The sequence below is a fragment of the Oncorhynchus clarkii genome, chromosome 31 (assembly GCF_045791955.1).
Source record: "Oncorhynchus clarkii lewisi isolate Uvic-CL-2024 chromosome 31, UVic_Ocla_1.0, whole genome shotgun sequence".
NCBI lineage: Eukaryota > Metazoa > Chordata > Actinopteri > Salmoniformes > Salmonidae > Oncorhynchus > Oncorhynchus clarkii.
In genome coordinates, this window is record NC_092177.1 from 26,843,381 (window position 1) to 26,860,509 (window position 17,129).

Genomic DNA, 17,129 nt, shown 5'->3' on the forward strand with positions numbered 1-17,129 from the left:
TACACAGCTGATTCAAATAATCAACTCATCATCAAGCTTTGATTATTCAAATCAGTTCTGTAGTGCTAGGGCAAAAAAAAGAATTGTGCACCCAGGGGGGCCCCAGGACCAAGTTTGGGAAACACTGCGTCAGGCTATTGATATGTTTATTAAACATTTCAAATAATCAGTTCAACCGTGAAGCTTTAGTCTGGTAGAACTGCTAATGTACAGTTACTTCAAAAGTTGAATTGAGTAGGCTTCAGTAGCTAGCATGTCAACCAATGAGCTGCTGTGGAACTGCTCAGCTGACCTAGCAAAAGCTGCCCCTACACCACAGATCCAGGATCAGATACCTACCAACCTTGACCTTAACCATATCTGAAAAATATCTGACCTCGTATCAGCGGTTAGGGGCATCTTTTGTGTCCTACGGATGAGTGGGCCCACCTTGGACAGCTAAAAGAACCAGAGAGCAAAGAGGTAATTCATCATGAATGTAATAGTCTTATACATCAGATCCACATGGCATGCAGTACAATACATAAAGACTGACTACATATGGCACCATCAATAGATACTACAGGCTACACAAAGCACATATATACTTGCCTTGATCAGAACTAAAAGCAGGAATAGTAGTTACTGTAGTAATATTTTAAATACATATTGGAGTTTCATTTTGTTTAGCAGTCACATTTTGTACATAGTTTTAAAAATAAAGCAATGTAAACTTTAAAAACAGATTCATTTGGCCAGTGTATTGTTTTCTTTGTTTAGTTCAATACTAAAGCATTGGCATCAAATACATCCAGCATTACACATAAAATAACACAGTCATTCATTTCAGTGATTAAAATGAACTTATTCACTGATAAAGGTTTAAAGTGAACGTATAAGGCAGTGAAACAATATAAAAAATGTACTTATTATATTTGGATGAAACTGTATTTGCCATAGGGCCTAATTCAAAATGATACCAGATACTTCCAATACTTCCCCTCACTGGCAAAGCCCAGACATCCCCCAACCTCACATAGGAGTAGACCATGGATGTTTTTAGGAGGGAACTATGTGCAGTTTGCTCTGCTCTGGGGTGGAGGAGGAGGGTGAGAGGAGCTGTGCAGAGAGAGAGCATAGGCCGATGACCTCTGACCCCTCCTCCAGACCAGCAGTCTTTGATGTCAGAAGGGTGTCTTTGTCATTGCACCTTCATCAGAGAGGTGTCCTAATTGTGACTTCATCATAGTGGCTAACAGTATTCTTTGTAATGACACTCTTGTTATGAAAAGTAAAAAATAAAAAAAACAGAAAAAACAGTGATGGTAGAGTGACACCTTGGTAGACACTGTGAGTCACTTCAAATATCCCGGACCACATCTAACACATTTCCTAACAAAGCAGTTACATTGAAATCTCCATGCACATGAAGGAAAGGGCTGATATACGTACATATACAGTATTGATAAAGAAGGGCTCACTCTTTGCTGTTTGATAAATGGATTGATGAAAGTATTCTAAATTCCTTTTTAGGATATATTGGTTTGTTTGATTCTACATTTACACACGTGTGCTCTGACCGAACAAGGACAAATACTTAAGTAAAAACCTAACATCCAAGGTCTTTCCTTTTGGAAAGGGGGTACAGTCTTTGAAGGCAATTCCACATTCCTATGTCTGTCTCTGTATATTCATAGTGGCTGTTTTAACTCCTGCAGTATGTCCTGTAGTACCCTCCTGCATTCTGTCTCTCTAGTGTATGTTCTCTTCACTGTGGTTAGTTGAAACGTGTGGGGCCCTCAGTGATGGGCCATAGCCATGCAGAACCATGCGTGTTGAATGGACGTTGAAGTTGATTGGGGCTAGTGTGTGCTTATAGAGAGATCATGGCTGGGGGATAGGGGGGCAGGGGACCATCAGAGTGTCCTTTAGGTCCTTGGGATGACAGTCATTGTTTGGCCAAGGGGGTGTAGGTGAAGTGTCACTAGGGGCCTGGTTACTTAAGGGAGGGGGCTGAGTAGGGTAAGGACGGGGGTTCCTTTCATCAGTGGACGCGGGGTTCCTTCTGATGTAAATCTGGTGGACCAATGGGGATGGGTCCTTATGAGGAACTGCTGCCGCTGCCGGTGGTGGTGGACCCCTGAGAATGAGAGAAGAGGATTAGACAAAGGTGGGAGGGATCTGGGACAATCACAGCCTTGTGATTGGCCAGACTATGACACGTCTCATGCAGCCGAGGTCTGTCAGTCTGACAAGGCATCAGGCAGAACGACAGAGTGGAGGATTCTGGTGGTGGTGGGGCTATCGATGTACACCATGCTCCAAGATTACGTGAGGGAGAGAGTGGTTGCTAAGTAACTGGGTGATGCGTTTCATTTTCTGTCCCTCTGCACAAAGAATTAGGTCAGGCATCACATCGCAGTGAAGACGAATTCACAAGGATCATTGTGTTATTGTGAACTCATCAACAGTCAGTCAAACAATCAAACAGTTAATCATTCACACCACAAACAGTACAGTCCAATCCACCAAACAAACAGTCTAAGATACAGTACATGTCCCTGATCTGCATTAGTGATGGGAGTGAAGGAGATGAACACATATTAATGTTACATGCAGAGGACAGTATAGTTCTGTTTAGGGTTGCAGAAATCCAGGAACTTTCCCAAAATCCCCTGTCTTTCCAGAAGCCCAGGTTGGAAGATTACCTGAATCAGGAGGGAAAAGCAGGAAATCCATCATCTTCCAACTAGGATTACTGGAAAACCTAGGGATTTGGGGGAAGTTCTGCTACATGCTAACATGTATGTCAGCCTGGGTTGTAATGTGTCTGCGGTGGTTGCAGGGAGGGCCTGGGAGGGCCGGGGTAGGATGCTGTGAGATGCATCAGTCAGGGATCAGTTGTGGTGTGCAAGAGAGGGCCGGACAATTGTCAGATTTCCGGGGGGGGGGGGGGGTTTGTCTGTCATTCTGCGGCCCCCGGGGGCCAGATGCAGGGTTGAGTGCTCAGTAACTGGTTGCAATCAGGAGTTACACACAGGTGTGTGCCCTAAACAAAAAAGGAATCGCAGGAGAGAGGGCATACCGTCATCCATCCCCCTCTTTAATCTGGATTACAACTAAAGCCAGAGTTTCTGCCAAATAGATCACAGATTATTATTATTATCAGCAGCATTATGATTATCACAACGTCTCTGTCTGATGTCCTCTGAGGTCAATCAATGCCATTAGTTTGTTTCCCTGATAGGAAACCGTCCAAAGGTCACTGTTCCGCCAGAGAAGAAAAACCAAATGTACTTTAGAGTTAGGAAACTAGGGCAGCATAACCTAGATATCAGCATTATAATAGTAGCATTGCTACAGGATATCATTATGTAGTCAGAGCTGAGACAGGCCCAATAGGAGGAGGATATTATTATGTAGTCAGAGCTGAGACAGGCCCAATAGGAAGAGGATATTATTATGTAGTCAGAGCTGAGACAGGCCCAATAGGAGGAGGATATCATTATGTAGTCAGAGCTGAGACAGGCCCAATAGGAGAAGGATATTATTATGTAGTCAGAGCTGAGACAGGCCCAATAGGAGGAGGATATTATTATGTAGTCAGAGCTGAGACAGGCCCAATAGGAGGAGCCTTGAGGATAAGAGTCTAACATGGGCAGCATTGGCTAGTTTGGGGATGAGGTTCTGTTAAAAAGGGGCAAAAGGTTGATGCAGGACAGACCCAATCTGGTGCTTTTCATGGATGAAGCCATTAGGAACGGGGCAGGGGTATCACCAGAGTGACATTTGTGATCAAAACCACCGCTCCTCTTAACGAGAGGGGAAAGACACAGAACGAGAAGAACTCCACTGAAACAAAACCAGACACGAAAAAGAAAACACATCATTTCTGTAAGGTCATTTAAAAAGGGTTCCCGGGGCGGTTGAGTGAGACTCCTCCATACCTCCAGCTGCACAGTGGACTTCCCTCATTTAGGGTACTTAAGAACAGGGAGAAAAGAAAGAAGCATTTCAATGGTCAAGACATTGCAGAACACAAGGAATCTTTCTGTATGCATGGTTATGGCCTATGGCTATACTCTCATTTTGTCATATTAATCACTCCATTTCTACTGAAGCGATTATCTGATAAATCTTGGGGAAAGTCAATATTTCAAAAATATATAGCCTACAGCCCAAAACAGACAAAACAGGATAGAAGTAAAAATGTCATGGCAACCTGAAAAGGGTAACATGAGTTGGTTAGGAAAACAACCGTTTCAGCAATCCATTCACACACACACAGTCTCCCTCACACACAAGCGCACACACAATAACTTATTCTACAAATACTTACCTTTTCACAAGAACCAGCCTTGATCAAGTAAAACATTTGTTATACATTGGAACGAGCGCATAAATGTATAATAACATGAGAACAGATAATGCAGAACATGTAGGTAGACTATGGATAGGCTAAGGCTGGATTTTGAGAAATGACAGTGCACATTATTAGGTATAGAGAGAGTGGTGCACAGCAAAACAAGTTCACTACAACCCTGACCCCTCTCTTGCTGCAGACCTCCTCCTGCTCTCTCTTCCCTACTGAGTGACGTAAGAGGAGGAGAGACAACCTCTGCAGCATGGAGGCGGGAGTGGCCTCATTGAGGCGTTCAGCTTGACTGGGCTCACTGAGAGAGAGGGGGGGGGGGGGGGGTTATTCTGATGCATTTTAATTCAGGGGATGGAGATATTTGATGAAATGAAAGTCTGTAAACAAATACCGAATTAGAAGAGATCATGTGATGTCAATAATGAGAGGAAGCCATTTGGTCCATCTAGACTAATAAAGGACAGGAAGTCTAATGTGAAAGCGTAACCTTGTTTGTTTTGAAAGCTCAAGGGGTTTCTGTCTCATTGTCTTGTAGGCTGTACCATATATAAACAACATTGCTGCTGGCGCTGTGTAATCTCCATCACGGTGTGTTAGCTCTACACGGATGCAGTATGCAGGCACAGTCAGTGCAGTGAAATATAAGCCACACGCCATTCAACCTGTCAGACCAAATTAGAGGCCTTTTTCCCAGCAGGTGCTGCAGCTGTTTGTTGAGGTGCTAGAGGGAGAAAATATAAATTCATAACAGATGAATGAATTTCAGAGATAAAGGAACTAGGCCTGATTACCCGGCAGAAGGGGACCTGTTTTTAGACTGGTAATGTGGTGGAAGGTGGAAATGTAACACCTGCCCTCTCAACACCTGACACTTTGTATACAGTATAACTGGGTAAACAGTATGCGACAAGTTTGTGTGAAAAGGTTATATGATGCCAAAAACATTATCAAATTTGATCTTACACATTTTAAGTTTCAGTAATTTTCCAAGTTGCTGTTATTGAACAGTATTTTATAAAATCATCATTGCTTCTTCTCAGAAATAAACAGAACTTTTGCCCAAAGTGTTATATTTGTGTTATTCACGAAGCCATCTTGGATTTACTTGTTGTTCTTACACAGTAGTGTGGTTCTAATGAACATTTGGTGTTGCTCTCTCATTACTGTAACTTCCCAACAACTTCACTGGGTTCACGCTACTTTGCTTGTTGTGGAACTGGAGGCGTATGCGTTGCCAATACAGTCATGTCCATAATTAACAGCACCCTTGATAAAGATGAGCAAAAAAGACTGTATAAAATAAATAATACAAATATTGAGATATATTGTATGCCCCAAAAATATAGATATTGTTGTAACCCAATGATAAAATGTATAGAATTGCAGGAAATAAGCTTTAAAGCTGCTAAATTATTTTCAGCAACAAGAGGGGTGTGAACAGTTTGTGTCATGAACTGTGCTTGTGCCCGTAGAAATAGACTTGGCGTGCGTGGGGGGATGCAGGATATTCCCCAATGTTAGGGCCCCGAGTAAAAGAGTTTGGGAACTCCTGTTTTAGGGCACACACTCTTAGAAAAAAATGTGACGGAAACTTCCGTTCATATGGTCTCCAGCAGCTGACCGGACGTTCTGAGACCTCAAGCAGCGATTCACTACAGCGTCCATCTTAATCCATCCGGACCCATCCCGTCAGTTCGTGGTGGAGGTCGACACCTTGGACGTCAGAGTGGGGGCTGTCCTATCCCAGCGTTCTGCCCAGTACCAGAAGCTGCATCCCACTTCCTTTCCCATTGTCTTAACCCCGCTGAGAGGAACCACCTCAACTCCAAGCAGGCGAGATAGGGAAAAGGAAATTAGTGAATAAAAAGGACTATATCCTACCGCCCGGGGTCCAAGAATGTGAAGCCTGACGCACTTTCAAGTCTGTACAGCCCTGCTACTACACCATCGGACCCCGAGACCACCCTCCCTACTTCCTGCACCGCAAGGTGTTCCCAGCCAACTGGATGTTTGTTTCCACACTTACCTGTCATCCTGGCTCCCATCGGACCTTTGCTTTCATCCAACAACATTTTTGGTGGCCCGGCATGGTTCCTGACATCTCCTCGTCCGTTGCCACCTGCACTGTGTGTGCGCAGAACAAGACTCCGGGGCAAACTCCGGCTGGCCTCCTTCAACAACTCCCTGTCCCTCACCGCCACCGGTCCCATATATCCTTGGACTTTATCACAATTCTCCCTCCGTCAGATGGCAACACCACCATCCTTACGGTGGTGGATAGGTTTTCCAAAGCCACGCTAAGTTGCCCTCAGCTAAGGAGACGGCCCAGCTCATGGTGCAGCACTTCTTACGGATCCATGAACTTCCGGACGACATTGTCTCCAATCACGGAGTTCTCATCCCGATTCTGGAAGGCGTTCTGCACCCTCATTGGGTAGTCGGCCAGCCTGTCTTCTGGTTTTCATCCATCCCAATTTTAACGACCAGTCGGAAGCGAGACAATCAGGACCTGGAGATGACACTTTGTTGCCTCGTCTCCACCAATCCCACCTGGAGCCAGCAATTCGTGTAGGTGGATTATGCCTGCAGCACCCTTCCCTGTTCTGATACTGGTCTCTCGACTTTTAAGAGTTCTCTGGGATATCAGCCCCGCCTTTCCCAGAGCAAGAAAATTAAGATAGACATACCTTCTGCCCAGATGTTTGTCCGTTGCTGTCGCTGTATCTGGAAGAGAGCCCAGGCCGCTCTTCTCAGACCACCTCCAGGTATCGATGACAGGCGGACAGATCCCTGCTTCCCGCTACCGTCTTGGGAAAAGGGTATGACTTTCCACTCGGGATCTGCCTCTCCGGGTGGAGTTCCGCAAACTTTCCCCCCATTTTATCGACCTTTTCCCCATCTCTAAGATCCTTCTGTTGCCCCGCACCCTCTGTATACATCCAACTTTCCATGTATCTAGAATGAAACCCCTGTCTCACAGCCCTTTGTCTCCTGTTTCCAGGCCCACCCCTCTCCCCCGTCTCATCGATGGCCATATGGCATACACAGTTTGGCGACTCCTGAGTGTTCGACCGCAGGGCAGGGGATTCCAGTACCTGGTTGACTGGCCCGGAGGAGAGGTGTTGGGTCCCCACCAGGAATATCCTAGACCCAGCCGTCATCTCGGACTTCTGCCGGCGACAACGCGGTCAACCAGGTATGTCACCGGGTAGGACATCAGGTGGTGCTCCTGGGTGGGGTGGGGGGGAGACTGTCACACCCTGATCTGTTTCACCTGTCTTGTTATTGGCTCCAACCCCCACCAGGTGTCTCCCATTACCTCATGTGTATTTATACATGCGTTTTCTGTTTGTCTGTTGCCAGTTCGTCTTGTCCCGTCAAGTCTTACCAGCATGTTCCTGTGGTTCCTATGCTCTACTTTTTGTTTTTCCTAGTCTTCCCAGTTCTGACCTTTCTGCCTGTCCTGACCCTGATCCTGCCTGCCGTCCAGTACCTGCCTGACTCTGATTTGGATTACGACTCTTTGCCTGCCTGAACCTACCGACTGCCTGCTCCTTGAACTAATAAACTCTGAGACTCATACTTTCCACCTCCTGTGTCTACATCTGGGTCTTAGCCTGAGCCGTGATAATTATGGCCTATTGTGTGTAGATTGATGAGGAAATTAAAAATATATATTTTAGAACAAGGCTGTTACGTAACAAAATGTGGAAAAAGTCAAGGGGTCTGAATACATTCAGGTGGCACTGGAGAACCTAAAAGGGTTATTTGGCATTCCCCATAGGATAATCCTTTGAAGAACTAGTTTTGGTTCCAGGTAAAACTATTTGGGTTACAGGTAGAATCATTTTCGGTACCATGTAGAACCCTTTCCAAAGAGGGTTCTACATGGAAACCAAAAGGGTTCTACCTGGAATCCAAAAGGGTTCTCCTATGGGAATATCTGAAGAACCCTTTTGGAACCCTTTTTCTAAAATTGCAGTGACTCAGTCATACTGTTGTTGCATTGTGCTTTGCTGTGGAGGTCATTCAGAGGTGGAGGTCCTTCTTACCTGCAGAGTAGAGGCTGCTGATTCGCTAGTCTCTGTCAGGCCGGTGCTCCTTGGTAAACTGGACACAATGTATCTGGAGCCCGCCTTTGGCACAGGCTGTCTGACTACCAGCTTTCCTTTCCTGGTCTCTGCTAGAAACATACTGTACCAGTAGGCATCGTTGGATACCAAGGTGGAATCTGCGATGGTCGAGTTCCTCTCGCTGATCACGCTGTTCCTACTGGGAGGAGCCGCTTTGCTGGGCATCGGTTTCTGACACTTCAGCACACAGGTGACCAATATGGTGATCAATAACAGAAAGGACACCGAGCCCAAGCCGATCACCAAATACAGGTTTAAGTCTGAAAATATGTCATATTCTAGAGGCACTTCAGTCATGTCAGAGTAGGCTTTAACGGCAGTCTCCACTGTTGACAGCTTGATGGTAACTGTAGCAGACAGAGCAGGTTCCCCGTTGTCCTTGGCGATGACAACCAGCCGTTGATGACGCGGATCTCTGTAACTGAACATTCTCATGGTCCGGATATCTCCATTGTATTGGTCCAGACTGAATAAGGTGGCGTCAGTAACCTGTAGAAACTGGTATGTAATCCGAGAGTTCTGGACCGAGTCCGTGTCTATGGCTATCACCTTGGAGACCAGGGATCCTTTATCAGTGGATCTGGGAATCTTTTCCTCCACCACGGAGCCGTGCATGCGCCACGGAGAGACTATGACCGGGGTGTTGTCATTCTGATCAACAATGATGATGTGGACAGTCACATTACTGCTGAGCGGAAGAACACCAGAGTCTCTGGCCTCAATGTGGAAAAGGAACTCTTTCTCTATCTCATAGTCAAACGTCTTTAGTGCGTAAAGATTACCGTTCTCCGGATTGATGGAAAACAGCATGGAAATGGAGGTGTTCACTATCTCCTTCTCTATGATGAAATAAACTAGATACTGGTTTTCATGGAGGTCTGGATCAAACGCAGTGAGGGAACTTAGCAAGGCCCCAGGCGCGTTATTCTCCATAACGGGAATAGTGTAGAACGACTGGGGGAACTGTGGAACGTTGTCGTTAACGTCTAGTAGTTCTAAAGTCATCGTTTCATTGTCAGATAGCGGAGGGGAACCCCTGTCTGTTACGGTAAAAGTTATGTCATATTCTGGGACCTTCTCACGGTCGAGAGGTTCTGATACTACTAACTCATAATAGTTATCGGAATTCTCTCTTAGTGAAAAAGGTAATTCATCCGCAATATGGATATCGACAATACCATTTTCACCTGAATCTTTATCGCTGACACTGACAACTGCTATCACCGTGTCTACCGCTATATCCTCCTTTATGGGACTTTGATATGATTTGATTGATATTTCAGGATGATTGTCATTCATATCCGTCACTAGAATAGTTATTTTACACTGACCTGACAATGAGTTGGTTCCCTTATCAGTTGCTATGACTTCCATATCATAGATCCTGAAGTCTTCATAATTGATCATTTCTTTCACCGTTATTTCTCCGTTATTGGGGTTTAAATTGAACGTTTCATGTGTTTTCTCTGATGTATACAAACTATATGAATATACTATTACCGAATTGATACCCTCATCTAAGTCTGTTGCATTCAATTTAACCACAAGGCTTCCTATTGGAGAGTTTTCCATTATATTTATATTATATGAATCTTTGTCGAACTGAGGGGCATTATCATTTGTGTCCAGGACACGAACAATTATGTTGGCTGTACCAGAGCGCGCGGGGACTCCACCATCTACAGCGGTGAGTATTAGGTTATGAACGGCGTGCTCCTCTCGGTTTAAAGCCTTTTTCAGTATCAAATCGGCAAACTTCGATCCATCCCTCCCGGTCTGAATTTCAATATCAAAATGATCACTTTCACTGATGTGGTAGGTTTTTACAGAATTCGTGCCCACATCGGGGTCAATTGCATTGCTTAGAGAAAAACGCTCCCCGGCTGGGGTCGATTCAGAAATATCTAGGTTTATGATATCTCTACGAAAACGTGGCGCGTTGTCATTTATATCAACGATTTCCAATTCTATGTTAAATATCCGAACTGGATTTTCAATGATTACCTCCATTTTTAGAAAACAAGTTGTAGCTGTTTTAGAACTACAGAGGTATTCCCTGTCCATATTTTCAACAATATACAGCTCCCCCGTCTCTTTGTTCACCTCAAGATATTTCTTACCGGCGATGACATCTAACCGCATCTTGCGTTTGCTCAAGGTTTTCATATCTAGTCCCAAATCAGCAGCTAAATTAGCAACAACGGATCCTTCCTCCATTTCCTCGGGAATAGAATAGTGAGTAACAGCAGACGCCGTATTCATGGCTGCAGAGAGAAGAATAAAGGCCGAGACGTACCTTCTCCAGGACGGTCCATTAATACGCGAATCCATTGTTATAAATAGTTTGCTTTACTCCCAGTGTGAAGCAATTCCAAAACATACAATTTAACAGTGAAAATATTGAATAAGACAACAGTCGTTGTGACTGTTTCTAATAAGTGCCAGGTTGTGTTTCAAATGATCCGTTCAAACGTGGTAGTTTCAGCACCATAGAGCTGTCCATATCACAATGCTCCCCTCTCGTCCCTGTGACGCAGCTGCCATGGAGACTATTACATCACAAACTAATGCTTTTCACTGGTGAACAGCGACGCTTTGCGTGTTTAACACGCAAAGTCAGAGCAAATAAGTTCCAACATTTAAGGTTGTATAAAATGGAGTAAGACTCTACCTGGGGAACACACACTGACAAAGTTATAGCAAATGATGTTGAATTCGAGGTGAAGATATTTCTTACCTGCAGAGTAGAGGCTGCTGAGTCGCTGGTCTCTGTCAGGCCCGTGCTCCTTGGTAAACTGGACACAATGTATCTGGAGCCCGCCTTTGGTACAGGCTGTCTGACTACCAGCTTTCCTTTCCTGGTCTCTGCTAGAAACATACTGTACCAGTAGGCATCGTTGGAGACCAGGGTGGAATCTGCGATGGTCGAGTTCCTCTCGCTGATCACGCTGTTCCTACTGGGAGGAGCCGCTTTGCTGGGCATCGGTTTCTGACACTTCAGCACACAGGTGACCAATATGGTGATCAATAACAGAAAGGACACCGAGCCCAAGCCGATCACCAAATACAGGTTTAAGTCTATAAATATGTCATATTCTAGAGGCACTTCAGTCATGTCAGAGTAGGCTTTAACGGCAGTCTCCACTGTTGACAGCTTGATGGTAACTGTAGCAGACAGAGCAGGTTCCCCGTTGTCCTTGGCGATGACAACCAGCCGTTGATGACGCGGATCTCTGTAACTGAACATTCTCATGGTCCGGATATCTCCATTGTATTGGTCCAGACTGAATAAGGTGGCGTCAGTAACCTGTAGAAACTGGTATGTAATCCGAGAGTTCTGGACCGAGTCCGTGTCTATGGCTATCACCTTGGAGACCAGGGATCCTTTATCGGTGGATCTGGGAATCTTTTCCTCCACCACGGAGCCGTGCACGCGCCACGGAGAGACTATGACCGGGGTGTTGTCGTTCTGATCAACAATAATGATGTGGACAGTCACATTACTGCTGAGCGGAGGAACACCAGAGTCTCTGGCCTCAATGTGGAAAAGGAACTCTTTCTCTATCTCATAGTCAAACGTCTTTAGTGCGTAAAGATTACCGTTCTCCGGATTGATGGAAAACAGCATGGAAATGGAGGTGTTCACTATCTCCTTCTCTATGATGAAATAAACTAGATACTGGTTTTCATGGAGGTCTGGATCAAACGCAGTGAGGGAACTTAGCAAGGCCCCAGGCGCGTTATTCTCCATTACGGGCATAGTGTAGAACGACTGGGGGAACTGTGGAACGTTGTCGTTAACGTCTAGTAGTTCTAAAGTCATCGTTTCATTGTCAGATAGCGGAGGGGAACCCCTGTCTGTTACGGTAAAAATTATGTCATATTCTGGGACCTTCTCACGGTCGAGAGGTTCTGATACTACTAACTCATAATAGTTATCGGAAGACTCTCTTAGTGCAAAAGGTAATTCATCCGTAATATGGATATCGACAATACCATTTTCACCTGAATCTTTATCGCTGACACTGACAACTGCTATCACCGTGTCTACCGCTATATCCTCTTTTATAGGACTTTGATATGATTTGATTGATATTTCAGGATGATTGTCATTCATATCTGTCACTAGAATAGTTATTTTACACTGACCTGACAACGAGTTGGTCCCCTTATCAGTTGCTATGACTTCCATATCATAGATCCTGAAGTCTTCATAATTGATCATTTCTTTCACCGTTATTTCTCCGTTATTAGAATTCAAACTGAAAGTGGCTTGGGTTTTCTCTGATGTATAGAGGCTATATGAATATAATATTTCCGAATTGGTTCCCTCATCTAAGTCAGTTGCATTCAGTGTAACCACAAGGCTTCCAATTGGAAAGTTTTCCATCACATTGATGGTGTAGCTTTCTTTATCAAATTGAGGGGCGTTGTCATTCGTATCTAGAACGCGAACAATGATGTTGGCTGTGCCTGTGCGCGCGGGGACTCCGCCGTCTACAGCCGTGAGTATTAGATTATGAACCTCCTGCTCCTCTCGGTCTAAAGCCTTTTTCAGAATCAAATCAGCAAACTTTGACCCGTCTCGTCCGGCCTGAATTTCTATATTGAAATGATCACTTTCTCTTAGATGGTAGGTTTTCACAGAATTAGTGCCAACGTCAGGATCCACGGCATTGTTCAGTGAGAATCGTTCTCCTATTGCAGTTGACTCGGATATATCCAAATGCATTTCGTCTCTTCGAAAATAAGGTGAATTGTCGTTGATATCCATGATTTCTAGCTCAATATTAAACATTCGTAATGGGTTTTCAATTGTAGCGTCCAGTTTAAGAAAGCAATTGGTTTTAGAGCTGCATAGATGTTCTCTATCCATTTTCTGTAAAATGTAAAGCTCTCCGGTTTCTTTGTTAACCTCCAGATATTTTTTATTGGCGACAACATCCAATCGCATCTTGCGCCTATTCAATGTTTTCACATCCAGTCCCAAATCAGTAGCTAAATTGGCAACAACGGAGCCTTCCTCCATTTCCTCTGGAATAGAATAATGGGTTACGGCAGATGCCGTGTTCATGGTGGTAGAGAGAAGTAGAAAGACCGATACGTACCTTCTCCACGGTTGAACGAGGCAATGCGACTCCATCGCTTGATTGTTGTTATCCGTGGGTAATGCAATACAAAAATCGGGACCTTCTGATGATGATTTGAGAAGCCAAACGAGTCGACTATTGTACCGATATGTATTTTAGATAATCGTTTTACAGCGATGGATTCAGCACCAGGGAGATGTCCACATACATTGCTTTGCTTTCTTCGCTGTGACGACCTGTCATGGCAACTGTTACTTCACAGAACAGTGCCTTTTATTGGTGAGCAGCGACACTTTGCGCATTTTACCAGCATTCACACATGCGAATTAAAACCTTGCAGGCAAGTTTTTAATTGCCTAAAATAGGTAGAATAGAAGAGAGAGTAGGCCTGTGCTCAGTTTTTTTCCCCGGTTATGATACTTGTTCACAACTACCCCAATATTATATGCATCAATGTCTCACCATGCCTTCACTTTGTGCCCTGGTTTTACACGAAGAGATCCAGCACATCATTGTCAAAGCGATTGATGATAAGTAATTTGGTTAAAACAGATGGAGATTGTTTTCTTACCTGCAGAGTAGAGGCTGCTGAGTCGCTGGTCTCTGTCAGGCCCGTGCTCCTTGGTAAACTGGACACAATGTATCTGGAGCCCGCCTTTGGTACAGGCTGTCTGACTACCAGCTTTCCTTTCCTGGTCTCTGCTAGAAACATACTGTACCAGTAGGCATCGTTGGAGACCAGGGTGGAATCTGCGATGGTCGAGTTCCTCTCGCTGATCACGCTGTTCCTACTGGGAGGAGCCGCTTTGCTGGGCATCGGTTTCTGACACTTCAGCACACAGGTGACCAATATGGTGATCAATAACAGAAAGGACACCGAGCCCAAGCCGATCACCAAATACAGGTTTAAGTCTGAAAATATGTCATATTCTAGAGGCACTTCAGTCATGTCAGAGTAGGCTTTAACGGCAGTCTCCACTGTTGACAGCTTGATGGTAACTGTAGCAGACAGAGCAGGCTCCCCGTTGTCCTTGGCGATGACAACCAGCCGTTGATGACGCGGATCTCTGTAACTGAACATTCTCATGGTCCGGATATCTCCATTGTATTGGTCCAGACTGAATAAGGTGGCGTCAGTAACCTGTAGAAACTGGTATGTAATCCGAGAGTTCTGGACCGAGTCCGTGTCTATGGCTATCACCTTGGAGACCAGGGATCCTTTATCAGTGGATCTGGGAATCTTTTCCTCCACCACGGAGCCGTGCACGCGCCACGGAGAGACTATGACCGGGGTGTTGTCATTCTGATCAACAATGATGATGTGGACAGTCACATTACTGCTGAGCGGAGGAACACCAGAGTCTCTGGCCTCAATGTGGAAAAGGAACTCTTTCTCTATCTCATAGTCAAACGTCTTTAGTGCGTAAAGATTACCGTTCTCCGGATTGATGGAAAACAGCATGGAAATGGAGGTGTTCACTATCTCCTTCTCTATGATGAAATAAACTAGATACTGGTTTTCATGGAGGTCTGGATCAAACGCAGTGAGGGAACTTAGCAAGGCCCCAGGCGCGTTATTCTCCATAACGGGAATAGTGTAGAACGACTGGGGGAACTGTGGAACGTTGTCGTTAACGTCTAGTAGTTCTAAAGTCATCGTTTCATTGTCAGATAGCGGAGGGGAACCCCTGTCTGTTACGGTAAAAGTTATGTCATATTCTGGGACCTTCTCACGGTCGAGAGGTTCTGATACTACTAACTCATAATAGTTATCGGAATTCTCTCTTAGTGAAAAAGGTAATTCATCCGCAATATGGATATCGACAATACCATTTTCACCTGAATCTTTATCGCTGACACTGACAACTGCTATCACCGTGTCTACCGCTATATCCTCCTTTATAGGACTTTGATATGATTTGATTGATATTTCAGGATGATTGTCATTCATATCCTTCACTAGAATAGTTATTTTACACTGACCTGACAATGAGTTGGTCCCCTTATCAGTTGCTATGACTTCCATATCATAGATCCTGAAGTCTTCATAATTGATCATTTCTTTCACCGTTATTTCTCCGTTATTAGAATTCAAACGGAAAGTGGCTTGAGTTTTCTCTGATGTATAGAGGCTATATGAATATAATATTTCCGAATTGGTTCCCTCATCTAAGTCAGTTGCATTCAGTGTAACCACAAGACTTCCGATTGGAGAGTTTTCCATTATTTCTATATTGTAGCTTTCTTTGTCAAATTTAGGGGCGTTGTCGTTTGTATCCAGCACTCGAACAATTATGTTGGCTGTGCCCGAACGCGCTTGTACTCCGCCATCTACAGCGGTGAGTATTAGATGATGAACCTCCTGCTGCTCGCGGTCTAAAGCTGTCTGCAAAATTAGATCAGCAAACTTTGACCCATCTCTCCCGGTCTGAATTTCTAAAGTAAAATGATTACTTTCGCTCAGGTGGTAGGTTTTAACAGAATTGTCTCCGACATCAGGGTCTATGGCATTGTTCAAAGAGAATCGCTCTCCAACTGCAGTTGACTCCGATATATCCAAATGCATTTTATCCCTTCGAAAATGAGGTGCATTGTCGTTGATATCCATGATTTCTAGTTCGATATTAAACATTCGTATTGGGTTTTCAATTGTAACATCCAATTTAAGGAAGCAAGATGCCGTTTTGATGGGGCAAAACAATTCTCTATCCATCTTCTCTAAAATGTACAGCTCCCCCGTGTCTTTGTTAATCTGCAAATACTTCTTATTTCCAACAACATCTAACCGTATCTCCCGTTTACTCAAAGTGTTTACATCTAGTCCCAAATCAGCAGCTAAATTAGCAACAACGGAGCCTTCCTCCATTTCTTCGGGAATAGTATAATGGGTAACGGCAGACACGACGTTCAGGGCAGCAGAGAAAATAAGAAAAACCGAGACATACCTTCTCCATGGCTGTCCGCGTCTGTGCGCCTCCATTGTTGTCTTTGTAAACTCTGTTTACAAGAAAGTAATCTCAAACACAATGTCAACCAGCAGAAAATATAGGTAAATTACAATATCGCAAGGCCTTAAGCGTTTTAGAGCGAACAGAGCAGAATAATATATTTTTTGACGGATTCAGCACCAGGAGTAGGTTACACTGCCTTCCTAATGACGAACTGTCATGGCAACCACTGCATCACAAACGTATGTGGTTAGCTAGTAAACAGCGACGCTTTGCGCATATTACGAGCTTGTACTTATCTACTGCTGTCTATGTTGTTGGGCTGTCTTCGTAATATAGCTGAATGTCGACGCAAATAAGCAAACATCTGGAGCACTATTGCCTGCAAGATTTTTATCGATTTCAAGATTGAAACAAGACCAAGGTAGCTGGTGGGATTTCATTTGTTTTGCCGAACATATTTTTGAATTTATATTAGACCTGAAAGGTAGGCATATTAACACGATGACCCCAGAAGTGTCTTCCATTGAATGACGAAGAAAAAAGGCATTTACGCATAAGGTGAATGCGTAAAGAGTCACACACGGACCAATACCACTGGTCA

The 17,129-nt window shown here is 44.4% G+C and overlaps 2 protein-coding genes across 4 annotated transcripts; both read right to left on the bottom strand.

Moving 5' to 3' along the window:
* Nucleotides 1-507: 507 nt before the first annotated feature.
* LOC139390586 (protocadherin alpha-C2-like) lies at nucleotides 508-13,784 on the bottom strand. 3 transcript variants are annotated; one of them, XM_071137805.1, is made up of 3 exons: nucleotides 11,225-13,784; nucleotides 3,927-3,962; nucleotides 508-2,119 (listed from the first exon to the last, which is right to left on the bottom strand). In XM_071137805.1, exons 1-2 carry the CDS (start codon nucleotides 13,628-13,630, stop codon nucleotides 3,951-3,953), a joined length of 2,418 nt encoding a protein of 805 aa, XP_070993906.1. In that variant the 5' UTR covers nucleotides 13,631-13,784; the 3' UTR covers nucleotides 508-2,119; nucleotides 3,927-3,950. The 3 variants fall into 3 exon arrangements, with proteins under 3 accessions (XP_070993906.1, XP_070993905.1, XP_070993904.1); XM_071137804.1 differs by lacking the exon at nucleotides 11,225-13,784 and adding an exon at nucleotides 8,407-10,974; XM_071137803.1 differs by lacking the exons at nucleotides 3,927-3,962; nucleotides 11,225-13,784 and adding an exon at nucleotides 8,407-10,974.
* A 262-nt stretch (nucleotides 13,785-14,046) lies between these two features.
* LOC139390878 (protocadherin alpha-C2-like) lies at nucleotides 14,047-16,557 on the bottom strand. The gene is made up of 2 exons (XM_071138273.1): nucleotides 14,149-16,557; nucleotides 14,047-14,058 (listed from the first exon to the last, which is right to left on the bottom strand). The coding sequence occupies exons 1-2, from the start codon at nucleotides 16,555-16,557 to the stop codon at nucleotides 14,047-14,049; spliced, it is 2,421 nt and encodes an 806-aa protein (XP_070994374.1).
* Nucleotides 16,558-17,129: the final 572 nt, after the last annotated feature.